This window comes from Sabethes cyaneus, chromosome 1, assembly GCF_943734655.1.
Source record: "Sabethes cyaneus chromosome 1, idSabCyanKW18_F2, whole genome shotgun sequence".
NCBI classification, from domain to species: domain Eukaryota; kingdom Metazoa; phylum Arthropoda; class Insecta; order Diptera; family Culicidae; genus Sabethes; species Sabethes cyaneus.
In genome coordinates this window covers 120138189-120165817 of record NC_071353.1, presented here as the reverse complement: position 1 = coordinate 120165817, position 27629 = coordinate 120138189, and the positions used below count along the sequence as shown (strand labels likewise).

At 40.7% G+C, this 27629-nt stretch overlaps 1 protein-coding gene across 2 annotated transcripts in view; it reads right to left on the bottom strand.

Annotated features, from left to right (window-relative positions):
* LOC128732905 (disks large 1 tumor suppressor protein) overlaps positions 1–18844 on the bottom strand; it is a 38048-nt gene extending 19204 nt beyond the window's left edge. For both annotated transcript variants that reach the window (XM_053826348.1, XM_053826349.1), the window contains exons 1-2: positions 18483–18844; positions 549–866 (exon numbers count right to left, since the gene is read on the bottom strand). In XM_053826348.1, the coding sequence (XP_053682323.1) occupies positions 549–629 (81 nt within the window). In that variant the 5' untranslated portion in view covers positions 630–866; positions 18483–18844. The remainder of the gene's footprint in view (positions 1–548; positions 867–18482) is intronic.
* Positions 18845–27629: the final 8785 nt, after the last annotated feature.

The following is a 27629-nucleotide window of genomic DNA, read 5'->3' as shown; positions in this document are numbered from 1 at the left end:
ATAAATTTCAAATTTCCACTGTCCCTGAAAAATAACAAACTAAATATAAATAACGCTTTTTGCCACTTTGCGTACGCTCTCGCCCGGTTACATAAATAAACCTGCATCTTTTGTGAATCCATTTATAGGGTGACTAACGTGACGAATACTACCCAGTCCAGAACATGCCGGCTAATCTTATCTATGGTGCAAGCAAGCTTAGTTTATGAATTCGCCATGATTAGAATGCGAACGGAGGAGTCCTCCGCCTCAGCTGCCTTAGCATATCGTTCGCTCGGCGGCGTACGACATGTGGGCCATATTATTGGTTATCTATCACTAACTACACTAGGAAGCATTATTGCATGTGTAAGAAAAAGGCGCGACGCTGATTCAGCTCGAAAACGCTAAAAATAGTGCACCCTTGGAAAATTACACCAAACGCCGCTGCTGCCCGGCAATGAATGTGCGCTGCATTTAACGATTAGTTCACCCGTTTTCGAGGGAAATTTATCATCTCTCAATTGAAGAAAGAAAAAAAAAACAAAACAAAATTTAAAATGTATTACCGTATCCAGATTAAACAGCGACGATACTTTCTTGAGAAAACCGCCTCCTTCCTGTTGACGTTTCTTTTTCCTTGTGGTCATCCTTTGATGATGCGGACGGTTTTCTTATTATTCTTCTTCTAGTTAGCTAACTCCACTCACTATGCAATTGAACGTTTCCGCCGAAAGGTTAACACCAATTATCACTTTACAGACAACTTCTTCTTCCTTCGTTGAATGGTTTCTTAATTAACTTCACGAATAACATCGTGAAATAACTCTAAACTAGAGCAACCTAAACCGGTTAGCATTACGATGAAAAGCACCGATTCAATTAAGCTAGTAGGTAAAATAAAACAAATAATTTTATAACTGATTATCACTGAAAAACATTCCGATCTGAGAATTTTAAAAGACACGCATAGATTTTTTTTTTGGAATCAATTAAACTACTGTCACCTATAAGCACAGAAGAGAAAGAGAGAAAGAAAGAGAGAATTCTTACACGGTTTTTTGGTTTCAAATTAAGAACCGCTTTGAGTGTTTAGAAGGAAATCTCAAACAAGGTCACACGAAAAATCAAACGTGGACTTAGAGCGAGCGAGCGTGCGTGCTCCTGAACTTCGGTGGGTGGTTGTTAGTTTGCGCAAACGATGAGTATTGTTGTAGGTTGCGAACAAATCAAACAATCCAAATAAATCTACCATTGAAAACCTTTACATATGTAGCTTTACATTTTGGACAAGGCCAGATAAGTTCAGATAGAACCTTCCTATTGGTCAGGTAACTGATTTCCTATTGTAGCCGAGCGAGGTAAGAGTGTAGTAGAACGCTGAATCCTCCCAGATTGATGAAACTGGAAGTAAGCCATGCACGCCGATGTTGAGTTGAGAATGATAGCTTTCCATCGGAAAAGTTTAACTGGTTTTGCATCTTTTAATTTCTATCTGCCCCAATGGAACAATTACTAGGCCACGGGAGGGAACTAGGCCTATGGTCTAGTTCTAGTGGAAGAACAGGTGGTTTTGAAGCTCTTTCAATGAAAAACAGTAGATTACTTACTGTCTTGAGAAAATAGTTATATAATATTAAAATTGTATGTCGGCAAAAAATTTTTATTAGCGAAAGAAAAGGAAAATAGGCTGAATTTAGAAATTTGCTGAAAATACCCTCCCGTACCCTATATTAAGAGAAAGAGTTCTGCCAAAAACTGTCTAGAACAGTCGCACTACGATTAGAAGATCAAAATAATACCGGACCGTCATGTTTTCGGATTATCATAGGCAACATTGCTCTTTCGGGCGTAAACAAACATCGGATATGACGTGATCATAAATATTTTTCACATACCAGTTGATCATAAAACTTATGAGCTCATCGTTTAACCGATACGGCTCATTTTCCACTTCACTTCGACTTCTGGATTTTTTATTTTCATTACCCGATCAAATGATTCTAGCAAAAAACTAAATTGTATTTTCCATCAACATTTGTAATAAATGAGTTCATTAAGTTTGTTTATTTGACATGACATAAGACAGTCTTTTAGATAGCCATTTACGCGATCATTGTAGTATTGCTAGAAACTAAACTAACTACACAAATCCCTCCATAAACATTACACTAGCTCCTCTTCTAATTATCTTCTGATTGAAAAATGTCAAGCACCCTTTCTCGAACAGCCCCTCCGAGTTGCAACTGAAATGAACTAAATAAATTTGTACTGGGTTAGGGTTAGGATTAGGACACTTCAGGATAGAAGGAAACGAGAAAGCTGATACAGTAGCAAGAAAAGGGTCATCCACTAACTTTATTGGTCCAGAACCATTTTGCGGGGTCTCATAAAGTGCCCAGAAAATGTAATTTAAAGAGTGGGAAATCAATACTATGAAGGAAAATTGGTTTGCCGCATCTAGACTACGGCAATCAAAGAAGTGGTGCTGTGTGCATACATTCTGCTACTAACATACTCAACAGCGCATAGCCTCCTTGCGTCTTTCTGCACAGCCCGCTCGACAACTCGAACAACTCGTGAGCAGCCAAAAGCCTGTGAGGGCTAACGGCACACTAGTGTATGGATACAGATTTTGCATTGCTTTTTATTTTCTTCATCTTAAGCAAAGCAAAGCCTAGGTGCTACATTCCGTTATCGAAATTTGACCTTCTGTTTTTATACGACAGACTTCACAGCCAGCTATTAGAGTACAGGACAATGCTACGATCCTATTGACTCTAACAGCCTTTCCCAGTCGAGATTCCAACATACGACCACTGGCTTTTTTTGTGGATATTATCACTACGACCAGCATTTTGATCTATTGTGATCTTATCCAGATGTTATTCCACACTTCGTTGTTATTGCAGTATCGCTATAGAGTGAGCGAACTGCTTATTATCCGTGCTTAAAGTGTCGGCGTGTTTTCACCCCTTTTTCCCTCTATGCTTCTTACTACTTTTCAACCCATCTAGCTGTAGAGCCAGGAAATGCGGAGACTAGTTACAATTTGTCCTTGTACAAGAGGCTTCGTTCGCACCTCGAGCAAGTATCATTCTTATAACCAGTCCCGGCTAAAGGCTTCATGGTCGGTAAAGCAGAGTTAAGCACAGAGTATGAGTATGTGTGAATGTATGTGTTCCTTACTACTTATGCATTACCAATCTCGTTCCTAGAACCAGGAAGCGGAACAAGCTATAATTTGCCCTTGAACAAGAGGCTTCATTCGCACCTCAAGCAAGTACCACTCTTATAACTTGCCCTGGCAAGAGGCTTTCATTGTTAGTAAATGCATAATGCAGTAGGAAGGATGTGGAGGGGCCTGAGAATAAACCCATGCTAAAGTGACTTAACATCGAATGGCCTGATTCTACTAAGATTCGAACCCACGACCACTCGCTTGTCAAGGCAGTCTCGGTAACCTTGCGGCTACAGGGCCCCCCGACCACTGGCTTATTAGGCCAGTATCATACCTCGAGACCAACTGGGAGGTTTTTCTTCATCTTACGCGAACGCTTATGCACGTGGGTCCAACAGTGCGAGTACTCGCGATCAATCGGTATCGTATACTCGGATTGCAATGACGAGCGAGAGCGACGACCGTAGCTGACACTTGCAAAAACTTATCACAGTGAATGAAAAAAAAGTATGAAGGTCTGTACTCTAGGTGCATGAACGAGGGGCTCACCTAGGACTACGAATGTATGTTCAATTCGACAAAGCTTGACGTTTTGCAAATGTTTAGCATACAAATTTTTAATTTACTGTATTGTAATAAGGCCATTACAAATATTTTATAAAGTTTTTGTCCTTCCGGTGTTCGGCCACTGAAGGGGGGGACGAAAAAAAACCAAAGTGAATTTTTTAATCGTGCAAAAAAAAACTTGGATTTTAAGAATTTTTATTTAAGGTTTAAACGTGAAAACCAAATCTGTTCTTGCTTATAATATATATGTTATCATTTTCTATGTAAAAATATACGAAAAAAGACGAAAACGAAGAAAATTTTTATTTGGACGATTTTCGGAAATTCCATTGTTCGAATTTCCATTTCTGTTTCGTGCTAGAAGCGTTAATTCAACTCTGAGATTCATTTTTCGAGTTTTTCAGATTGTAGAGCCCACAGACAATTGATTTTATAAAAATAAATTTGACTCATATCGTACAAATTATTTTTTTGCCCCCCGATTTTTCAAGCCGATTTCCAAGGGAGGAGGGGGGGGGTGACCAAAACTGTAAATGCCTAAATGCCCAGAATCATTTATATGCTTTTACACAAAAATATAAGACAAGTTTAAATTTCCTGAATGCCCGTGCTCTACAGTGAGGAAAATTCGTTTAAACGCATGGTAATATTTTAATGTTTTAACAAAAACAACATATTATAAACCAACCATAACAATTTCAGATGGTGGCAGTCTTAATTTGTAATATGCAGCAATGCCGATTTCAATTATAAGTCCTTCGAGAGTTAAGAAAAGTACAAAAATGGGTTTTAATAAAGGAAATTCGTATAAACGCACTTTAAATTTTATTGGTTCAAGGATGTGATTAATATTTTAACAGTTAACAACAGTTCGTTGTTAATAATTCGTTTCCTTTCCATTATTTCGAATCGTTTTGAAAATCCTCTCCGGCATCGAATTTTACAGGCTTTTGCAGCGTAGCAACAGGAATGAATTTCCAAGATTCCCCAACTGCAGCTTCGAGCTCCCGTACTATTCCAAACTGCCTTCCATCTTGGTAAACAAGCCACACTAGAATGCCCCATAGGGTATAGCTCTGGGCTGGCCATTTCAAAACATTGATTTCTCGCTCGTCAAAACATTGCAAAGTTCTCTTACCAACGTGATAGCTACGTTATCTTGCTGGAAAATGAAATCTTCTGCCATAATATTCTCGGCAAAGGGAACAAAGACCTCTTCCTACAATTCTACACACTTTTCAGAATTCATCGTTGTTGAAATCATCATCACAGGGGGTTTTCAGTTTACGAAAAGGCAGCCCAAACCATAAGCATTCCACCACCATTGTTTATACTCAGTTTGACTTCTGGTTACTTCCTCAAATCACTCCAGTAGTAAGCCAAGCAGTTGGTACCATCTTTTCGACCGAAAGAATTACACTGCTCCATTCTCTTTTCCACGACATGTGCTTTTCCGCGAATTACAGCCTAGCTTGGATATAAGTTGGAGTAAGATTAGGTTTTTCGGCCTTTTTTGTGTACTTTAAGTATCTACATTCTTGCAATATCTGTGCAATTCGCTTGTTTGTAATCGAGAGTCTCAGTTCCTCCTTTATTTCTGCAGCAGAATACCTTCCTGTTTCGCCCAGCTGCGCTATTCGATTTCGGTCGCGATTTTTTATGTTGGCGTTCCCCTTGGTACACTTCTTTACACCATATTTTTCACCTTTCTTGACTAGATTTCGAATTGCTACTTTGTATCGGTTTATTCTCTTTGCTATTTCACGGTTGTTTGATTCCACATCCTTCAACTCACGGGTCATTTTTCACTTTGATTCGCTTAAACACGTTCGTTTCCCCATTTTATCTTCTGTTCAACAAAATAAAACTATCAGTTTATGTTTTGCTTACCTATGCAATCACAGAATACTAAAATGACAGCTAACTAAGGATTTGTCCTCTCAGACACGACTAAGGCCATTTTTATTAGTATGTGTTTAAACGAATTTTCCAAAACAACATGAAATATGTTATCTTATCGGAGTCATGAGTAGCATTCAAACCAAATCAATATATGCACAAAATCTACTCTCAATTACTCTCAAAGTGTTGTATTGGCATATTCCTTTTTGGTTATTATATCATATCAGCCAAAATTGACCATGCGTTCCTCACTGTATATATCAGTTTTATCCGTTCCACCGCTCAGTCTTTCATCAAGAAACAATCACATTTTTTCTGGTGATTGGCGGTGACACCGCATTTTGAAAATTTTTGTGCGAAGTACCATTAGTCAACGCTAAGTAACTGGCTTGAAACTGGTACGCTGTTAACGAATGTTAACTGACTTAAGGAGCTTACGTTTGGATGGAAAAAATTAATAAATAATCTGGGTTATTTAACACTGATTCACATTCATCACTTTCCATGAAAATAGTTGACATATAGCACCGTTTATTGTGACAGGTTGGTTTGAAATATAATTGCCTCAAAGTTAATAAATCATCAATTAGCTAACGTTTACTGCACACTGATAGTTCTTTTTGAAACTCTGTTTATCAGTTATTTCACACTTGAGAGCAATACAACGGGAAGTATCTAAACAATTGCATGCAATGGTAAAGCAACAAATTAAACACCCAAAATCTATCTATTAAATCAGACAGTCGCTAATTCTTCCTCACTTTGAAATTGTTGCATCACGTCACATGTATGAATATTCCGTCAACCCTTTTTTCATACAAGACATCAGATTGGAATAAATTCTTGCAGTATGTGGATACAATCGGGCGAAGCATAGGGTTTGTCGCTCACTTTTTTAGAACTGTTAACTTTCAGGACATCAAATTGGACTAGGTTTATCGCGGTCCTAAGAAATCTTGTTAAGACGAGAGGACTTTATCACTCTTTCTGGCGTACTTCCCAAGTACAGATATCAAATTAGTATAAGTCTGAACATTGTGAAGAATCTAAGACCTGTTGGGATGAGGTGGTTTTGCTGCTTTTTTTTCTACAACTAAAGTTATCGAAATCGCAATAAACAGTTGGTGTAAGACGTAGTCCTACGTCAATAAGAGCGAGAGTCCGAACAAGATGTTCATGCCGGCGTGTTCCATAGAACGAGAATGCGTGTTAGAAAATTAGACCACACAAGCGGTGCTTAGAGCTTGTTATTTCAAACCCTTGCGCAAAAACAAGCACGGTCTCAAGGCATAAAAACATCGGAGAGGGCATCCCAAAAACTGTTTCTGAAGAACTGAAGCTGTTTCTACGACACAAAAAGTAAACTGTAACAATATCAAAAACTTAAACAGCTGCATCTTAGTCTATTGAGGTATATAGAACGATGTTGTTCTTAAGGTACAAACAGCTCCATCGATGAATGTAGGAAGATGGTAGATGGGAACGCTGCGTGGGCGGCCAAGATGCGCAGTGCCATACTTTACAACGTGGAAAGACACAAAGTGAAGAAGATATAACAAAACCAAGTCTTACGGGAGGAGAAAAAGCGCTACCTGGAAGGGCCGGAATATGCAGAGTTCGAGCGGCGGTATCGTTCTCAGGAAACGCGAAAGTTCTACCAGAAACTGAGCGGATCCCGCAAAGGCTTTGTGCCGCGAACCGAAATGTGTCGGGTAAAAACGGCAATATGTTAACGGAGCGGACGATCGTGAGGTGACCGATATGTTGAAGCAGTTGTAGAAAGTTTTCCGTAGTCCGATTTTTGCGTGACTCGAAGTAAAGATAGTTTTATTTGTATTTGTATCAACAAAATAATTAACTTTACTTACAATAAGTTTCTTCTTTTACGGCGAATATAACCTCACTCCGATATCGACTTTAGCCAACTATATACCGCTAATTATTGAATTGTAGATATAGAAAATATTACTTCTTTAATGATTAGAATAAAAGGTTACCGTTTTAATTGATAATTATTAATTGATATTGGTAGTCTTTTAAACCAAGAAAACGATTTCTCAAAAATCCGCGTTGCGCTAATGCTATGGAATGGAAATATAAACTGGCTAATCTTCTTATGCAGTATACAAAGTGGTAAACTACCTATCTCCTGGATAAAGCGTCAGCAGTAAACAGGTGAAATTGTGCTTTATTAGTCACAAGAAACTATTCCAATAACTAAAACTATTAATTTCACGAATTTAATAATGTCGATTTAATAATGCGATCCGCTAGCCTTACAATATCATTTTAATCTCTTCTCCTCGGCTATATCAACCTTAACACTCACTCACAGGCGTTATCAGTTGAGAACATGATCAAGCCACCTGTGGTGTAACATCTCTCAATCGTGGATAACAGGGGGCTGGCATGGTACGTGCGCTAACACCTTCGATGAACACCTGAATGGCGCTCAGACGGAGAACCCAGATGGCGGGGAAGCGATTTCGACGGTGCAACAAACGGGGAAGAGATACCAGCCCCAAGTATAGACGAAGTTAAGGAGGCCATCATGCTGCTAGAAACAATAAATTAGCTAGCAAAGGTGGCATCGGAGCGGAGCTTATTAAAATGGAAACAGAAAAGCTGGCCGTTGGTATGCACTGGCTAATTGTTAAAATTTGGAATACAGAACAGCTACCGGAAGAGTGGAAAGATGGGGTTATCTGCCCGATCTACAAAAAGGGCGACAAGCTGGACTATGAGAACTATCAAGCGATCTCCGTTCCCAATGCCGCCTTCAAATGCTCAAATCATTTTCCGGCGACTATCGCCAATTGCGAAGCAATTTGTGAAAATTTATTAAGCCGATTTCGTCGAATGTCGGTCTACAACGGATCAAATATTTACACTGCGGCAAATCCTCCAAAAGGGACGTGAATACAGAGTTCCCACGCATCACTTATTCGTTGACTTCAAAGCCGCATATGAAACCATCGACCGGAAAGAGCTATGGAAAATCATGGCCGAGAACAGCTTCCCCAGGAAGCTCATCAAACTAATTAAATCTACGGTGGATGGTACACAGTGCTGTGTTCGAATTTCGGGTGGATTGTCAAGTTCATTCGAATCACACAGAGGGCTTCGTCAAGGTGATGGTCTTTCATGCCTGCTGTTCAACATAGCGCTACAAGGTGTTATGAACCAAGCGGATATCAACACGCGGGGCACGATATTCGATAAATCTATACAATTTGTCTGCTTGGCCGATGACACGGATATTATCGGCAGATCATCTGTGACGGTGGCTGACACCAGACTAAAGCGCGAAGCAGTAAACATTGGGTTAAAGGTAAATACGTCTAAAACAAAGTACATGCTGGCCAGCGGAACCGAGGCCGAACGGCGCCGCTTGGGCAGTAGTATATTGATCGACGGCGATGAGTTTGAGGTAGTCGACGAATTTGTCTACCTTGGCTCACTGGTAACGGCGGACAATGATACCAGCCGTGAGATTCGGAGGCGTATTATCAGCGGAAGTCGTGCTTACTATGGGCTCCACAAGCAATTGCGGTCGAGCAGACTAAGTCCCCGTACAAAGTGCACCCTGTACAAAACGCTTATTAGACCGGTTGTTCTCTACGGGCATGAAACATGGACAATGCTCGAGGAGGACCTGCGAGTGCTCGGATCCTTCGAACGACGAGTGCTAAGAACGATCTTCGGCGGCGTACAGGAGGACGGAGTATGAAGGCGGAGGATGAACCATGAACTCGCACAGCTTTATGGTGAACCCAGTATCCAGAAGGTGGCTAAAGCTGGACGGATACGATGGGCAGGACATGTTGCAAGAATGCCGGACAACTACCCTGCAAAGATAGTGTTCGCCTCAAATCCGGTAGGAACAAGACGACCAGGAGCGCAGCGAGCAAGATGGTTAGACCAGATGGAGCGAGATCTGGAGAGTTCTCGGTGTCCGAGGAATTGGAGATCGGTAGCCCTCAACCGAGTTACATGGAGAAACTTTGTTCAACAGGCTTTGTCTTAGGACAGCAAGCCACCTAATCAATCAATCAAGTAGTCGCAATTTATGTTGGCCTTCACATTAACAGGAATTGTGGGAGTTCACATGACGCTGGGATAAACAACAATATTAAGTAATTGAAGCATTCATATACCTTGGCTTCACTCGTAACATGTGACAACGATGTAAACTGCAAGGTAAAACGATGAACTGCAGCCGTAAATTTAGCTTTTTATGGATTACGAAGCCAGCTGTAGTACTGCAGTTTAAAAATTCGCACAAAACTGGCGCTCTACAGAACATTAATCGTTCCGGTGGCCCTTTACGGACATAAATCATGGACGCTAAAGAAAGCTGATCAATGAGTGCTTGAGCTTTTTGAGCGTAAAATTCTTGGTGGACAAAAGGAAAAAGGAGTGTGACGCAGACGCATGTACCACGAGCTGTATCAAGTATAGAAATATGCTGATTATAGTGAAATAGCACAATGTGATAGGCTGCGGTGGGCTGGGCAAAGCAAAGCAAAGCCAAGCTGCTACATTCCGTTATCGACACTCGACCTTCTGTTTTTATACGACAGACTCAGCAGCCAGCTGTTAGAGTATAGGACAATTGCAGGTCCAGTTGCTACGATCTTATTGACTCTAACAACCTCTCCCAGTCGAGATTAGACCATATGACGACTGGCTTATTAGGCCAGCGTCATACCTCGGAGCCAACTGGGAGGACCAGACGGTGGGCTGGGCACATATACCTAGAATTCCCGATGAAAGAATAGCAAAAATTATTATCAGCAGAGAACCAGGAAGAGACCGTAGATTTCAGTGCAGACCCCGCAACCGGTTTATGTACAGAACGGCAATCTGGAACCAACCGACGGTACTGGAGGGCCATGATTTATTCGGCACAGGTACGTTATCAGTTTCAGTAAGCTAATGAAACTGTGGCAGTAACCGAAGGAAACTGCGAAAACTATGCTCTATATTCGGCATTGTACTGCCTTGAAGAGTATAGTACAATTTCCGACATCTGAATTTACCTACGTATGCAAGAAGAATGCCTGTAGAATCGAAATTGTTCACCGAGCAGCTTCCACGTAAAGGTTGTAAAAAGGGCCAAAAGGGGTTGGGTGGACTCGTAAGCAGAGGTACTTACGCACATTCCACGTGTAGATAAGAATCCCTTCCAGCATAAACATCCGGATACTTGATCAACGATTCCGCCGTCGGGAACAATACGTTCCACGTAAACCAAATTTGGAAGAATTTAGGCTTTTTTATCATCAAAGTCCCGGAAGAAGTAAATGTAGGCGTGAAGATATTCAACGATATATGCGTTTTCGCGCTTTAGATCGATTCTGCACTACTTTGGGTGCTTGCTTACATTGCCCAAATCAGCCACCCACTGAGCTGTTAAAACAATCGTTACCTTAAGGGGGCATAGTCGTTTCGATGAATTCCAAAAAATGACAAAGTTACACTTATTTGTACCGCGAATGTCTGGAACGATTGCACAGCACATAAAAACTACAATGCCGTTTTTCTCGGAACCAGGTTTTCAAAGTCGGTACCATAAACATCTCAAGAACGGCTCAAGCGATTCCCTAGCTTCTTCTTTTTTTGTTTCAAAGCTTATAAAATTGTCTTGTCTTTGACCCATCCCTATTTCGAAATTGCAATTTATGTATTTTTTAGAAATGTTTAAAGTCCATTTTTCGACTAAAAAACTGACTTTTATGTTTAAATGTCCGCCATTTTGTTATGTTTATTTTTTTTTTTTGAATGATCATGTTCAAGGAGCCGTAGGAGAGGGGGGAAGAAATTTCTATATGTAAACAAAATTGTCGAATCTTTCGCGTAATCGAGAAAAAAATATTTGAAATAAGGCCAAAAATATGGTGTAAAAAGTACCATCCCCCTTAACTACGTGCTTTGGAGTATAAAAAATTTTCTATTTAACGGCATACTTGTATCAGTCAGCGCTACCATCAGACATAAGGAAACTATATATATTAATTTCTTATAACACATATCCCACAGACCTATAGACCAAATATCACGCAAAGTTAGAGTTTCAAATATTCGACTTCAAATAATTTCAAACATAGATTCCAGAGATTACTTATTCAAATAATTCCAATCTTATCAGCCAAGGCAACATGACCGTGAAATAAATATAGGAGACAGCCCCGACTGATAAAACCACGCACCGAGCAGTTATGGTTAACAGCCTAAGGAAAAAAGCTTCGCAACCATTTTCAGTAATCAACCAGTTTCATTAACGCAACAAAACAAAACCAAAACAAAAACTTGATTGTCTTGAAGTGGGCGTACAACAGCACAAGAAAAACCATGACACCCGGTCGCATAATCAAACTAACAACAATCGTGGTACAGCCAAAAAAGACTGAAGCAACAAACAACATAATGACAGTCTAATTTCCACACAGCATGCAATGCCTTTCAACGGGTTTACGCCTATGACTCCTACTATGACTCAGACCGAATATTTTTGTCATTGTTCCGTGAGGTAGCAACAGCAAACACAAATAGAAATTAACTTTGCCATAGTTTCTACTGCTGTTTCATCAATATCACTAGATAATCTGTGGCGCTTTTAGTTTTTTTTTTTCGAATGTCCACTTATCTTGTTTTACATATTGGTAGGATGAAGATCCTGTTGGGCAGTGAGTTCGAGGAATAATCTGCAACACTAAAATGAAAATATTGGAAATGCAGGATTTTCAACTGGGATGCCGTTGTCGATGTCGAAGCACTCTAGAAGAGTAACGAAAACTGGCGTACCGTAAACGAGCGGTGTACCGATCAGCTCCTGTCACTTAAGATCCAGACAATGCATACGTATTTTACTACGGTGCGGAAATTTGACAGAAAACCCATGGAAAAACTGTCAAATCGCCGCAGCGTACTGTTTGGGACTTTAGCCAAAGCAGTTGACATTTAAAAAATTGAATCAAAATTGATCGAAGTTATGTCCGTTCACGGTATTCCCCGTTTCGTTGGTAACAAAACGCGCTGCTCACTTTTTTGATAGTTTGAAATCGTCGCAGAAAGAATCTGCTTGGCTGTATGTAAGTTATAACTATATATTATGCTTGTCCAGCACGTAAGCTATTGATTTACTTGACAAAATAAACGATATTTGCCTCCGCGACGATTCTGGCGACGGTTTCGCCCGCGATGGTTATAATTCATCGCGTAAGAAAGGGTGGGAAATTGACAATATAACCACTGCAAAGTTAGTGTAAAAATAGAGATGCTCTTTTTATCACTCGTATGCAAGGTAGATCACAACCTTGCTCAAACGGCCATTATCACATTCTTGTTATAAGTCGCGCCGACACATACTAGAAACGAGCGCGAACGAACACCTTCAAAAGCCTATCGCTAGCCAATCAACTAGTTAATACGATGCAATGACACATTTCGATCTAATTAATATTCTCCAAGTTTCCAACCGTGATTAGCCGCTTCTTCTTTTGCGTTTTCATTCTCTTACTCGCAAAGGAATTCATTCATTTCCTGCGCAAAAAAAACTGCCACGGTTGTTTTTGTTTTACGTGCTGCTCGTTATGTAACGCACTGCCAGCCATTTGGTTAGTAGCCTTCACCGTTCACCGAATCACGATGGTTACGACCGAATTTTCTTCCTCGTTATTGAAAGTCACCTGTTGATTTCGCTTTCGCACGCAACTGATGAAAATTTGGACCCGGGAGCACCCGGAGACAGTGGCACGAACGCCAACTAGATCACAATCAACACACTGGTTTGAATGTTCGACTTTAGACCGCGAGGATCGAATCGATTTGCGACGGTAGGCTAACCGATCGATACGCCCCGAATTTAAGCACGGGATTCGCCGAGCACCCGTACAGGATTGATACCGCGTAATGACCGACCGATGCGACTTGGCTGACGGTTGGTAGTGTAAACATAAATAAAAACAAAGACCGAGGAGCGCGATTATTTACGGGCTTAAAAAGTAGCGGTTACGTTCGACCGATTTACAATCCGATTGCTGTGTAGTACTGAGTTGCTGTAACAACCGGCGGCGTCATAGCAACCGAGCGAATCAACAAGGCAACCAACCCCGGGAAAACGGAAGGAAGCAACTAACTTCTGTTACTTACTGCTGCAGCACCACGGCACTCGGTCGGCATTAAGCTGGCTTCCCCCGCACCGCTACCACCTACAACACTGGATTTATGATGAATGGCATGGCACTTTACCGAAAAAAACTATGTTGCCACATATCATCGACACGCACACATCGTAAGGCGTTGCTGCTGTGCTGTGGCCTCTCTCTACGGCTTCCACATATACACACGGTGGAGGACTTGTTTTGAAATATTGGTTGAAAAACATCGCAACAAATAATGGAAGAAAACTGTCGACAGAAATATGTGCAGATCGCTCGCTTGTATGCGTGCGATTAGACGGCGGGGCGCGTTGCCAGTAGACAATTTCCTAACCGTACTCGTTTATCTCCTGTACATTATCTTTAATTAGATAATGATCTACCTGCTCTGAAGGGACCCAAAATAAATCATAAGCTGATAGAACGTTGAAAAAAATATTGCCGAAATCATAAGAGGGTATAGTACTTTCCTCAGCATTTACCATGATCATTTTGATCATAATCAAAATTGCCACCCAATCTCAAGTTCTAGTTTTATTCTCGGTTTATCAAATCAGAAAACTATTTTATCAGTGATTCTACATCAGGAAAAATTTTCAGAATATTTTTTTGACTATCTACCATTTTTACTCTTATTGGTGAAACTTTCACGAAAACATTATTTATTGTCTCTGAGTTATTATTAACTCCCCTTCATTATTTAACAATTGCATACTGGTCTCAATCATCATATAACAAATTACTGGACATTTTTTTTGTAGCAAACGACATATTGACAATGGAATTCCAAGTATTCCAAGTCCATTCCAAGCATAAAGTTATTTCTGTTTAAAATCTTTCATTCAAATGTTAGTTACATTGTCGTTTTTCTCAAAGTGCTACTCATAATATCCACAATTTTACCTGATTCACTGCGAATATACGTGTTATTGAAATAAAACACATGCTATACCGCTTAAGATTCGTTTATGACGCATAGTGCGTATTATTCATCAAAAATCAATTTCAAGTGATTTTATCGTCGGGTGTTTAACAGCTAAGAATGTTTGGATAAAGTGAAGAAAAAAGCACGGCAAACTATAGTTGGAATTAATTTGTCTTGTACTTTTCTATATTTGTTTGATAATACAGGTAGTTTATTACATTTAATTAATGAATTAAACCAATTGTAATATTCACCTTTTCAGAGTCAACGTGGATGTGAGCCTTCAGCGCATAACAGCGAAGTGGAAATCGATGTGCCCAAACTCAGTAGCCAAACCGTTGAGAAGTTACAGTCTGATACTGATAATTTTGAAATGGAAGCAGACTACCTCGATGATGAGGAGCAAGTTATGAAGATTGATCCTCAATTCACTGTGGAACCGGTTGATTGAAAATTCCGAAAGTGATTATCAATATTTCAGCGATTCCAGCTCTTCTATTGAAGTAGAAGCGCAAATAATTTCTGTTGCAAATAATTTCTGAATACCAAAAAGGAATTAATGGCAAAGGCTTAAAAAGTCTCTCAAAAATATGATATATCAACATCCACCTTGCGAGGATGGATCATACGAAAAAACCAGATGAAAGCAATCGCAAACGATAGATGACGGTCATTCAAAAGACGGCGTCGTCTACCCGGAGGCGGACAAAAGCCATTTTACCCCGAGCTTGAAAATCGACTCATCTACTGGATCAAGCAATGCAATAAAGAAGGCATCCGTATCACAGATCGATTGATATTGGTAATGAATGCTTTACTCTCATGGTTACATGTTTAGATAAAACTATTTCGTTCATTTTGTTACCAATAAAAGCTTCAAAAATCTGGCCACAAAACTGGAAATCGACTGTTTTAAACCAAGCAATGGCCTGGGTTGACAGATTGTAACGGCGGCAAAATTCGGTTAGCCGATGTGAAACAATCTGTAGAGTACTACCAGCTAATGCGTTGGAGAAAATCAATATGTTTTTCGATGATGTCCGTACTATCATAAATGAAAAGGGAGTTCAACCTCAAAACATTTTGAATATGGATCAAGTTCCCCGGTATTATCAAGCTGAGCAAGGTTCCACAATAACTAGCAAAGGCAGTCAGCCAAAGTGTACTGCTGCGAAAAGCTACCACAATACACAAGAAATTTACTGCTATGTGTGGTCTGCGTAGATTTTCAAGGAATAGATGACGAATATTGTACTGAAACGCCACCAAACTACACTTCTCAGACAACCTACACTTCCAATCGTAGATAGCTATGGACCACATATTAACGTAGCAGAGGAAATGAAGGCGTTTATGAACGAAAAAATGTTTTTATCGTTCTTCTTCCACCTGGACTGACACCGTTGCTCTAGCCGCTGGATGTATCTGTTAACAAGAGTTTTCAAACAGCATATTCTGAATCCTATAGAGATTACATCAAAACAGCTCTTCAAGATTCCACTAAACATAGAATGTCTCACGATAATATAAAAAAATACATCTCATTTGATGGCCACCGAATGGGTTTGGAAGTAGGCAAAACAAGACCACAAAGATCTGATAACAAATCTTTCAGTTTCCGGAATTTATTCCGGTGACCTTGATAAACAACTTTTGCATCCACCTTTGGGAGTAGTTGCGTCTGACGAATTTAATATGCCAAATTGGCTTGAACGTTATTCCAAAGTGTTGCAGCAGTCAGGTGAAGAGCCAGAATGTATTCCAAACTTTTTCCCGGTGAACGTTAAAATGGGATTTTATGAATGTGTTCATAAACTTACTGAAAGATGCCAATCTTTTGATCAGTAGTTTTATAAAGTTTTTGTCCTTCCGGTGTTCGGCCACTGAAGGGGGGGGGGGAGGTGGCGGAAAAAAACAAAATAAATTTTTTAATCGAGCAAAAAAACATGGATTTTAAGAATTTTTATTTAAGGTTTAATGGTGAAAACCGAATCTATTCTTGCTTATAATATAAGTATACGTTATTATTTTCTATGCAAAAATATACGAAAAAGACAAAAACGAAGGAAAATTTTTTTGGACGAATTTCGGAAATTCCATTGTTCGAATTTCCATTTCTGTTTCGTGCTAGAAGCGTTAATTCTACTCGGAGACTCATTTTTCGAGTTTTTCAGACTGTAGAGTCCACAGACAATTGATTTTATAAAGAGAAATTTGACTCATATTCTACAAATTATTTTTTTGCCCCCCGATTTTTGAGGCCAATTTCCAAGGGGGGGGGGCGATGACCAAAATTTTAAATATGATTTGCAATGGCCTAATTTACAAGCCTAATGTCAGGTCGAATGATTCTATTACTATATTGAAATCTGGAAAACACTTCATGGCCTTCGTTATATAATATACGGTGATACGTGGTTGCAAATTAAAAGCTTTGAATTAATTTGAAGTAATTAATAATAAGATATGTCATTAATTTTTCTTAGACCGTTATTGATTTTTGTGAATTTCATGTTTATATGCCAATGATAAGTCGGCAGCAAGAATAAATAATTTTGAAAAAGCTGTACAAATGCCAATGTACAAAACAAAACAGCAACATTGCGTTTGTCGCTATTTTTCTCTTCTCACATTTCTGTGCCGGTAGCAGTTTTAAATTGCAGAGTGCCAACATCGGAAAGACGGCAACTTTTTAAAACATTTGTAGTGGGCTTCTTGATAATCTACGGATAACGTATATGTACCTTTTAAGAAGATTTCAAATAAGTCTATGTTATGTCACCAAGTCTAACGATGGAAATATCTATTTTTGGCTACATTTGGCAACAACCATTTCACTTTCATTTTTACACTCAATTCGCTTTTTACGCGAAGGATACGTCCCGCGTAAATCAAAACCGCGTAAATCAAAATTCCGAAAATCGCGTAAAAAAAGGCGTAAATTTCGAAAACCGCGTAAAACAACCGCGCAAATTCCGAAAACCGCGTAAATTCTCAAATTCGCGTAAAAAACTGTGGATTTCAACACTACGCGAAAAAATAAATGTTTTGGGCACATCCGCGTAAATTCCGAAAATCGCGTAAAAAAACGCGAATACCGAATACCGCGTAAAAAAGCCGTTATTTCCGAAATTCGCGTAAAAATAGTGGCGTAAAAAACCGCATAAAAAGCGACTTCAGTGTACTTCTTGATATTGGATCGAATATAGTAATAATGGATAAATACTAATACACTAGATAAGCTACATTTATCGGCCAACTATTAAAATGTTGTATGTTCGATGAATTATTTTCCCGAATTGGTAATATTAAATCCCTGACTTGTTAGTTAAAGTAATGAAATTTGCATTATGCAATTTCAGACACTTTACATTAGTAATGACATTGGTAACGAAGCCTAACGGCCAAGTATTAAAATCTTTTTGCCATTGAATTAACTCGAAACATTAAAATTAATTTTATACACAACTTACACCTAACTGGAAATCCATTAGAAACATTAGAAAAGTTCAACAACTTTTCGAACTGGCAACACTGCTTCGCAATTAGCCAACGAAAACACAGTTATGTGTAGGGGTACACGTCAAATCGGGCTCCCACCCAGTAGGCGGTCGTATGCTAAGCGACCGTTTCGAATTACGACGGCCACAGTAAATCAACTAAGGAAATCATGCCTAATTTGCGTAATCAACGGTCCAGCTTCTCTCCTTCAGGTCGACAGTAGTTAAATTGTAATTCCAATCGAATACCAGTTAGGGGTACAAACCTAACCGCACACTGGTCATTAGCCAAATACACAAGCGCACTGCGCCCCTATCCTATATCACTATGTACGTATAGCTGCCGTTTCTGCGATCTTCTTTGCTTGCACTGTACGCACTGCACTGATGATCGGGGATATGTCGAAAACTGGGTGCTGGAATTTCACCAATCTTCCCGTTTTTTCGCGCACGAATTTCACTCGAAATACATCACTTCCGGCCGGCAATGGTGACGATATTTTTGTACGTGCCGCAAATCACACTTCCGAATAACATTCCGACAAAATGCTGCTACGCCCCGCGATTAGAAACCGTACCGAGGCGAACGAAACTTTCAACACTACGACGGCGACTTAGTTGCTGCTGCCATGTTCTTTCTATACGACCGTATGAACCGAACCAACCACTAACAGCTACCAGCAAGAGCAATGCTGGACGGCAAAACTAACACTATTGTACTATAACTAGTGGTGTTCGATAATAGTTTGATTTAGCAACTAAACTGGAGATTTGGAAGTTTTCCAGTCGAACTATAGGTAATCGAAACAAAAATCCAAGCAGCCAAAAACATATTACATAACTTACTAAATTAACTAAGTTCAATTACCCCCTTTATTCACTGTGACAACTATGAAATTAGGTACACAACAAACATCGATTTTTACGATTATACCTACTAATTATAGAAAACAAATCCACTATATTAATTAAAGTGATTTCAAAATTCGGACATCACTAACTACGACCTATGCCGACAGTGCTGCTGACAGTCCAGCGACAAGCGGTATTTTGCACTTACATGCGAGTGTATAGGAGTGTTGCTCGAGTTGCTAATCGCCGCAACAGTGTTGTTCCAGTGTAATTGTATGCGAGTGCGAGCATAAAGCTTAATGCGAGCGAAAACTTCTTAATATTTGTATGCGCATCTATTTTTCAGTGGAAATGTCACACATCATCGTGTCCGGTGTAGTTTATACAAAGGTAAAGTAAGCTCTCGGGGGGTGTCGTGTCAAGTAAACCAGCAAGCGCACGGTAATCGGAGATTACCTTTAGAAACAGACTAAACAGCCCGTAGACAGACATTTCGGTTGTATTTCACTAGGTATTTCATGATGTTTACAGATAAATTCTGATATGTTTTTGTAAAATATATTATTATCAACAATAAACGCATCCCCGAAAAATGTAAAAAATAGAAATATTTCTTGATGCTCGGTGTTTGCATCAGAGAAACTTATAGACAAATTGATAATACATTTGAGAACAATTTTAAAATTTTTCACGTGCAGATACTGTGCAACTGGGAAAGGCCCCCGCCGAGGACGACGCCCAAAGAAATCTGAGCAACAGGAAAGCAGCCCGCGTATTTTTCTCACTGAACTCTAAGATGTCTGAGAAGGCATTCTTATCAGCGGGATAGAGACCTTAGGTTAACAACAAGCGTATTGTACCCGAAAATTAAATAGATTGCGAACAATGAAAACCGAAATTGATCTCGATAATTGAGCTGGACACTGGCAGGTACAAGACATCATCTGGGCAAGTTGTGCTGTTAGCGAATGTGGATTGACATTAGTCATTCAGTCGGTTAAATGTGAGTACGACAGACGTGCGATCGAGAGCCGAAATAAAGCGTCACGACATATGGTACAGTATCCCCCCGCTAATCCGACACCCAATAATCCGACGACTCAATAGTCCGGATCTCGCTAACCCGGAAAATTCCGAATTAAAAATTATTGAACTTGACTTCTTTCAATCGAACACTACCTTCGTTTGGCGTCAGAATGGCACTCTTTCTAACTAAATAGAAATGGTACATAGTGCTGCTTCTAACTACGTTCACGTTTGCTATGGCCAAAATATTTTCATTGCTATTCTCAATAGACTGATGTGCCTGCAATTATTTCGACACTAACTAAGAATTTCCAAGTATTTTGTTGACGAAATTGAGCATTACTGAGTATAAAACATAGTTATTGCGTACTTACGAAAAATATTTTCAAAAATTTTCGGAGTTGTTTACGTATGGATGTAAACAAAACCACATTTCAAACTCACGCTGACGTCAGTTTGACTGTCGGATTATCGAGTCAAAATTCGCTAATCCGGCTATAAATTTGTCGGATTAGCGGGCGGTACTGTATACGAGATGAAAAAGAGGAGTTGAATTCCTACCTAGCCCAAGAGCACATGCGACTTTGTAAAAGTGCAAACCGGTAAATGAAAGAATAATCGCTATCAGTTTTAGAACAAGGGTCAGGATCTTTACTGCAATCCAGTGCTATGCACAACAGAAGCTCCTACAGCTCGGGAGAGTTTTTATACCCAGTTGAACCACAGAGAACAGACATCCATTCAGGAACAAATTTTTCGGGAATTCTTGGATAAAATTTCAAATTAAAATCACCTAATACGCCATCGTCACCACCACTATAGTTTCCCAACTAAATGATTCTTTTGATTTGCACACTGACAACCTTTGGCTCCTCTGGCGCTAGGGTATATGGACTATAAGCGTTATGCTAGCGCCAGTAAAGAAACTGACTAAAGAAAAGACATTGGAGCTCAGTCACTCGCGATCTCCTGTCATCATTAAACCTGATTTGCTCAACGATGATTGTTGTGCGTGACTCTGTTCTAAGTTGCTAGGAAAAGTTCGAACAATATTTTTTCGAGTTCAACATTTAGGCGATTTTATGAACTGTACGATACAAATTTGATTGCCTGGTGTTTTGGTTAGACAGCCACAGCACGGATCGATTTCGTGATGATACGATGATATTTGTGATTGAATTATTCTCTGTATAAAAAATAAGAAAACTTATCCAATTTAATTCTACTATGTGTATTTTATTCAATGACAGATACGTATTTCGCCTACGACTTTCAGGCTTCCTCAGTGTCTGTTTTCGAACTTCGAAAACAGTTCGAAAACAGACACTGAGGAAGCCTGCAAGTCGTAGGCGAAATACGTATCTGTCATTGAATAAAATACACATAGTAGAATTAAATTGGATAAGTTTTCTTATTTTTTATTTTTAGGTTTCGTATTCTACTAAGACGCTCCAAAAACTTCAGTTATTCTCTGTGGCAAATAACGCACTTTCAAGTTCTTACTACCAATTTTTGGTTGAAAACCTACTCAAAATCTGGGTTTGTACACTTTTAGGGAATTTTGAGTAGTTTCAACCAAGTTTTAGCTAAATTCAACCAATTTACGGGTAAACTCAGTACACTCGCTACACTCTTAAGCTTGTATTTAAGAGAGAGGAGCTGTTTACAGAGTTTTGTGGTAATTGCGACCGTCAAAGATACGCCGACCTGGAGAAGGTTATTAAACGAGCTTGTAGCTGAAGAAAGAGAAACCGCTACTACTAATGAGAATCCGATATCCGGATATGGTAATATCCGTTTGTTGTACGATAGTTCTTGCCGCCTTAGTGGTGACAGGATGACTACCAAGACGCCGCTAAAAGGCAAAGCTGGTCAGTGGTCAGCTGGCCGTACAGAACTGCTTAAGCAATGCAATGGACTGAACATTTTGAACAATTCTTTCGATTTTCAAATATTAGAGGCAAACAAAACCAGCGGCGCATGAAGCCAATAGTACGTCACATTAACAGCGTCAAGTCAGAAGCACCCCCCACTGGATGAAATCGAAGCCGCAGCCGCAATGAATTCCAGGACTCCCGTCTGCTGGTGGTCGTTGACTTGTTCGTCGGAGGAGTACATTGAAGCTATAAAATGACGATACAATAGAAAACGCGTGGTCGCGGTATTTCAGTTATTTCACTTCTGCTGCACTGCGACAGCGTCGACGAGATGACATCTGAACTGTCGTCAGTGAGCCCATTCACGAAAATGCGATTCAGGTTCAGGCTGTTGGATGTTGGTATAACTTGACATAGTCGACGATTTCGCTGTCAAAGGAAGGCCAGTATACATAGGACCTGGCAATGGAATCACCGACCAAACAGCATTCGATGGAACTTTGCCACCGCGAATATGATCGCTAAGCCTTCGCGATCGGATTGGCTGTAGTACCGCTCGACCGGTGTGAGTGCCCGTGATGCATGCTGCATGATCTTCAATGTGCCACTGGGGAATTTATGGCTGATAGTGGCACCAACACCGACAGAAGAAGCCGATGACACATTCCAGCGTTACGAGACACAATTAGCACCCATTGTTACTCTGTGAATTGCCTCCTGTTTTACCAATTATTTGGCAAATACCTTGTAAAATAGTTGTTTAAAGAGTACTTCATTTTCCACTAGAATGCCAGGGATTCAATGAAACAGGAACCGATCTGCATATTAGGGATAATGTCCCGTAACGCTGGAATGTGTCCGATATGAATGTCTTTTCAGCCAACAACCACATCATCAAGATAACCAGAAACTCCCGGAGGACCAGCCAGCATGGTGTCTATCAGCTGCAGCAATGCCCTTGGGGCGGTCTTGATTTCTGGCGGTAGGCAGTAGTAGCGGCACAGTCCTCGGTGGGTATTGATGGCAAGAACTTCGTGGCTATCTTCGTCGATTTCCACCTGAAGAAAAGCGTCAGACAGGTCAATCTGTCTTCCGGCAACGGGACCGGGTACCGGTGTAGTGGCAGGGCATCATTGAGACCGGTAGAATAGTCTCCACAAATTTGGATGTTGTCGTTGGTCTTGCTGACGACTACGATCGGGGCCGCCCAGTTCGAAAAATCAATCGGTGTGATAATCTTGGCCCGCTTCAACCTGTCCAATTCATTATCCACTATATATGACATACGTCAGGGGACATTTGGGGCGCAATGCCGGTCCTGCATCGTGCTTAAACTCTAGTTTTATTTTCGTTTTCGTGCACAACCCAATCTCGCCTCTGAAAACGGCTGGAAACGCCGTCGTGAGGAAATCTACAGATGTAGTAGAACTGGCAACATGATTGCTGTAGGTATTGATGGGCACAGACCACAATCCAAAGGTATCGATCATGTCTATTCCTAGCAGATGAAGAGATTTTTCCACCACGTAGAATTGCACTTCACGATGTCCGATGACACCGCAACTGTTACACCTATGCTGCTTGAATGTACAGTCCCGGGTTTAGTGCATTCACCACCGTACCAGCAAAGGCGATGCAGGTTCCTTCTTGGCTGGTTTAGTTCCAGATAATGCAATACCGGACTTCAGCGGGAGCTTGTTGATCTGTTTCCGCTTGACGAGTTGCACTGTTGCAGATGCAGCTACTGGGACTTCGATCATTACCGTATCGTGTTTCAGACACAACAATCGTTGACAATCCTCTGACAACTGCTCGAGTGTGCAATCCGTTTGCTCCTCTATTTTGGACAGTTATCTTGTTCGGACCTCACCTTCTCTCTCAGACTTCAGATCGCAAACAAACATCAGGCTTTTGAGTAGCTCTTCTTCCTGGTGTCATCTTGCTTAGTTCGAACTCGACACAACACTTGTTGAGTCGACAGGTAAACGAAATGTAGTCCTGTAGTTTGCTTACAACAAATTCGACAGCACTAAAAAGCGTTTGGAGTTTTTTTTTACCACCGAACAAGCAGGTAAAACTCACCTAGCGATCGTGTTCCGCAGCACCCAATTTCCTCAAGAGCAGCCGGATTTTGGGCTCATTGTCGAATCGAGCAGCATCTTTTTCGAAAAGATTGTAATACCTGGCGTACCAAGCTACAAACGTGACGTTGCCCTCTGGTTCCTAGCGAAATTCTTCAATATCGTTCGCCAGCGAGTCCAAAATGATTTTGAGGTTAGGTGGTACACGAATGGACTGCAATGCCTGAGTGAAAAACGTTTGCGGTTACTGCATGCAATCCTGTTGCTGCTTCATCAGTTGTTGTGCGAAAATCTGCTGCTATTTGAAGAGGTGGGCGAATATCCGGTCCGTTTGCCACGCCGACTGAGAAGAATTTGCTGGCTGTTGATTCCCCGTGCTCATCCTGTCGTCTGCAGGTACGACGCTTTATCCGAACAATTTTAAGTCCGAAAATAACATTTCGGAGTCGCTACTTTTATGGTCGCGCGAATTCGAGGGGCCGTTTAGGAATAGAAGGAAGTGAAACGCGAACCGAAACAATATCATAAATTAAACGAGTATTAAAGTATTGTGCTTTGCAGCTCTACCGGGATCCGCCTGGATCAATCCAGATTATTTTCACTAATGCCAATGTATATGACAAAACAAAACAGCAACATTGGCGTTGTCAGTGCCGTCACGCTTTTTATGCCAGTCGCACTTTTAGACTGCGGTGTCCAGTAAGGTGCAAAATGCGGCATAATAGACGTTACAATTGAAAACACGTGGTCGCGATGAGATGATAGCTGAACTGTCGTCAGTGAGCCCAGTCGCAAAATTATGATCGAATGGTAGGGTAGCTCCAACAGGCACACCTTAAGGAGAGGAGCGAACGAGATCTGCAGAGAAGCACTCGACTGGAATCCGTAAGGACAGCGAAGAATAGGCAGACTCAGAGGTTCATGGCGATGCAACTTAGCCAGCGACATTTAGGCTGTTGATGAGAACCTGTCTTCTGGCGACAGGCGAAAGCCATGGTTGGTAACGTCGGCAAAGGACATATCTGATTTTATCCTTTTGTTCTGCCGAACCGCAGGACATGAAACAATAGGTATGTAAAACGTAAGGGGGATTCACCGGATACGTTTAAATTTGTCTTTGCAGATAAATTCGCTCGTAAGTTACTCTATGCTTGCAACCTTGTCATTTACTTTGTGAAACATGTATACAACTTCCCGGAAGTTTCAAAAGAGGGAGAATTATGTTTTTTGGCAGGTCTAATTCTCCAGCCAAATTCAGACAGCTCTGTTTATGCATCCACCATCTTGAATCATTAAAAAAATTCATCTTCCAACCAGGATAACAAAGTCTTTTCTTTCTTGCCTCGACGTTATTTTTAAGCTTCAAACTCATCAATTCAGCTGATTCAACTCAATGCCCTCTGATTATAATTTCAATAATATATCAATACTAACAATAAATGATCAGTTGCAGCAAGCGTTATCTTTCACGTCATTAGATAACGCCAAAAAACAAGATTTCCGACCTTGTTTCCTCATTATTACCTGTACGTAGTTCATCTGTAATTCAATAGTACCTCAGTACCTCAAAGTATGCTCTGATATACTTTTCCTCATCTCCGTACGTATATAAATTTCAATTCTACCAACGACACTTACCTGCAAATCCTTACTTGCTTTATACATCGACAGTTAACGTCAAGAGTTAGTGGATTTTAAAATAGGATTCAAACATATTAAAAATAATCAACACACGCAGAAAAGCTTTATATTTCTGTTTTTGTTTTCTTTTATATTAGAAAAATTATTTGCGGTTGCAAAATATAACATCTAAACTGAAAACAGTATATTAGTACAGAATATGAACTCAACTTAAAATATAATTGTACTGTTTATAAAGACAACGAATACAGACACACATGCTAATACATATGACAATCGCTAGGCTTCTAGAGGCACTACAACAGTTCGAAACTATAAAGGATAAAAGAAAATCAATTGGTCAATCATTAAACATTTCAAGCTTCACTAGAGTTTGTCTCGGCAAGCAGAAGGAAACTATCTTTCCTAAGGTTAAAACCAACATACACGCGCGGGAAAAGCGCTCTCAAGCAACTCTACTAGGTTGGGCACTCACTCTGGTTCCCGAGAAGCGTGACGGCGACGGGGTTTCGGCTAGGATTGCAGGGACCGTCGCTATTTTTTCCTCTTCTTTATAAATCTGTTGCTGCGCTTGTTGTTGCTGTTGTTGTTGTTGTTGCTCCTGCTGTTGCTTGATACGATTGGCCTGCAAGTATGAAGCAGAAGAGAAATTCAGAATTCTAAATATTTTGTCAAGCCGGTGCGAGGCGGTCATTAATGAGAAGGCGAGTGAAGATTGGCTGTTCATGCAATGGAAAAATGTGTGAGGCAAAATCTCCTGCCAAAAAAGAGGATGAATGGAAGCTCACTTTCGATCGATGATGCGGCACGTGAGGTGGATTGCTGAAGTCCATGTACCGCTCGCGGGGCTGTTCGGCGCGACGCTTCGGCGAAACATAGTTGGAGATTCGAGAACGCGAATGGCGCACTATCGAGACCCAATCGATCATTGCAGCGATCGACAACGACCCCCCTTTGTACCGTAATAAGTAACAATTCCTAAGGTGGTTATAGCTAGACGACGATCGTCTCAACCGATTTCATTCATTCATACGCGCTTGCTGGTCAAAAACGACGCCGACGATCGCGGTCTTCAATGTATATATTTATCACAAATGACGTTTTCATGTGTCACTTCCACGACGAGAACCATCAGCACTGGATGTGCTTCTTCTTCCTATAAGTGAATCTTCTCACACGAAACGACGACACAAACACCTGGTGGCGTGGTGACACTTGTTTCAGTGATTTGGCAGCAAATCGCTCGTTATTATTGATCATGCACACTTTTCAACGCGAATCGCAATTCGCAAATAAACGCACTTCTGCTAGGGATATTTCCCTTACAAGGATCTCGCACGATCGCGTTCCGATGGCTGATACCCGCGGATTGCAACTGGCGAGAGCGCAGGGCCAAAGAAAACGGCAGTCGGCTTCATGCGCGCTGCCGCCGTTGGGTGGCGTTGCGGCGCTGCGGAGACGCTTTTCGCGCATATACAAAACCTGCGTGTGAAGACTACACTTTGATCAACGGGTGGCGAAAAAAGTTACACCGTGCGGTCCGGAAAACGAAACGAAACTGAAACCTCCCTCTAGTGGGTGGCGGCGGCGGGCTGTAGTGGCAGTGGGTGCATAACTCTTGCGCGCGCGTTCGAGACAACGAGAACTGCGCGGCACGACAAGAAAAGCAACAAAGTGAGATGAAGTTTATGAGATTAATAAAATAAAAATAAATCGTCGAAAGAAAGATGAGAAAACACCAACCATATCATGGCTTTGTGTATATATTTAGTGCACAGTGGGACACCAGCGCACGAGGGATGTGCCGAGCGGAATTTTTTCGCCCTATATTTTAAACAAATCTTCCACACATTCTCTCAAATGTTTGGCTGTGTTTGGCGGTGACAAGGAAAACGCTTTTCCGCAACGTGTGCTGTTCGCTGGCGAGGAATGGCTT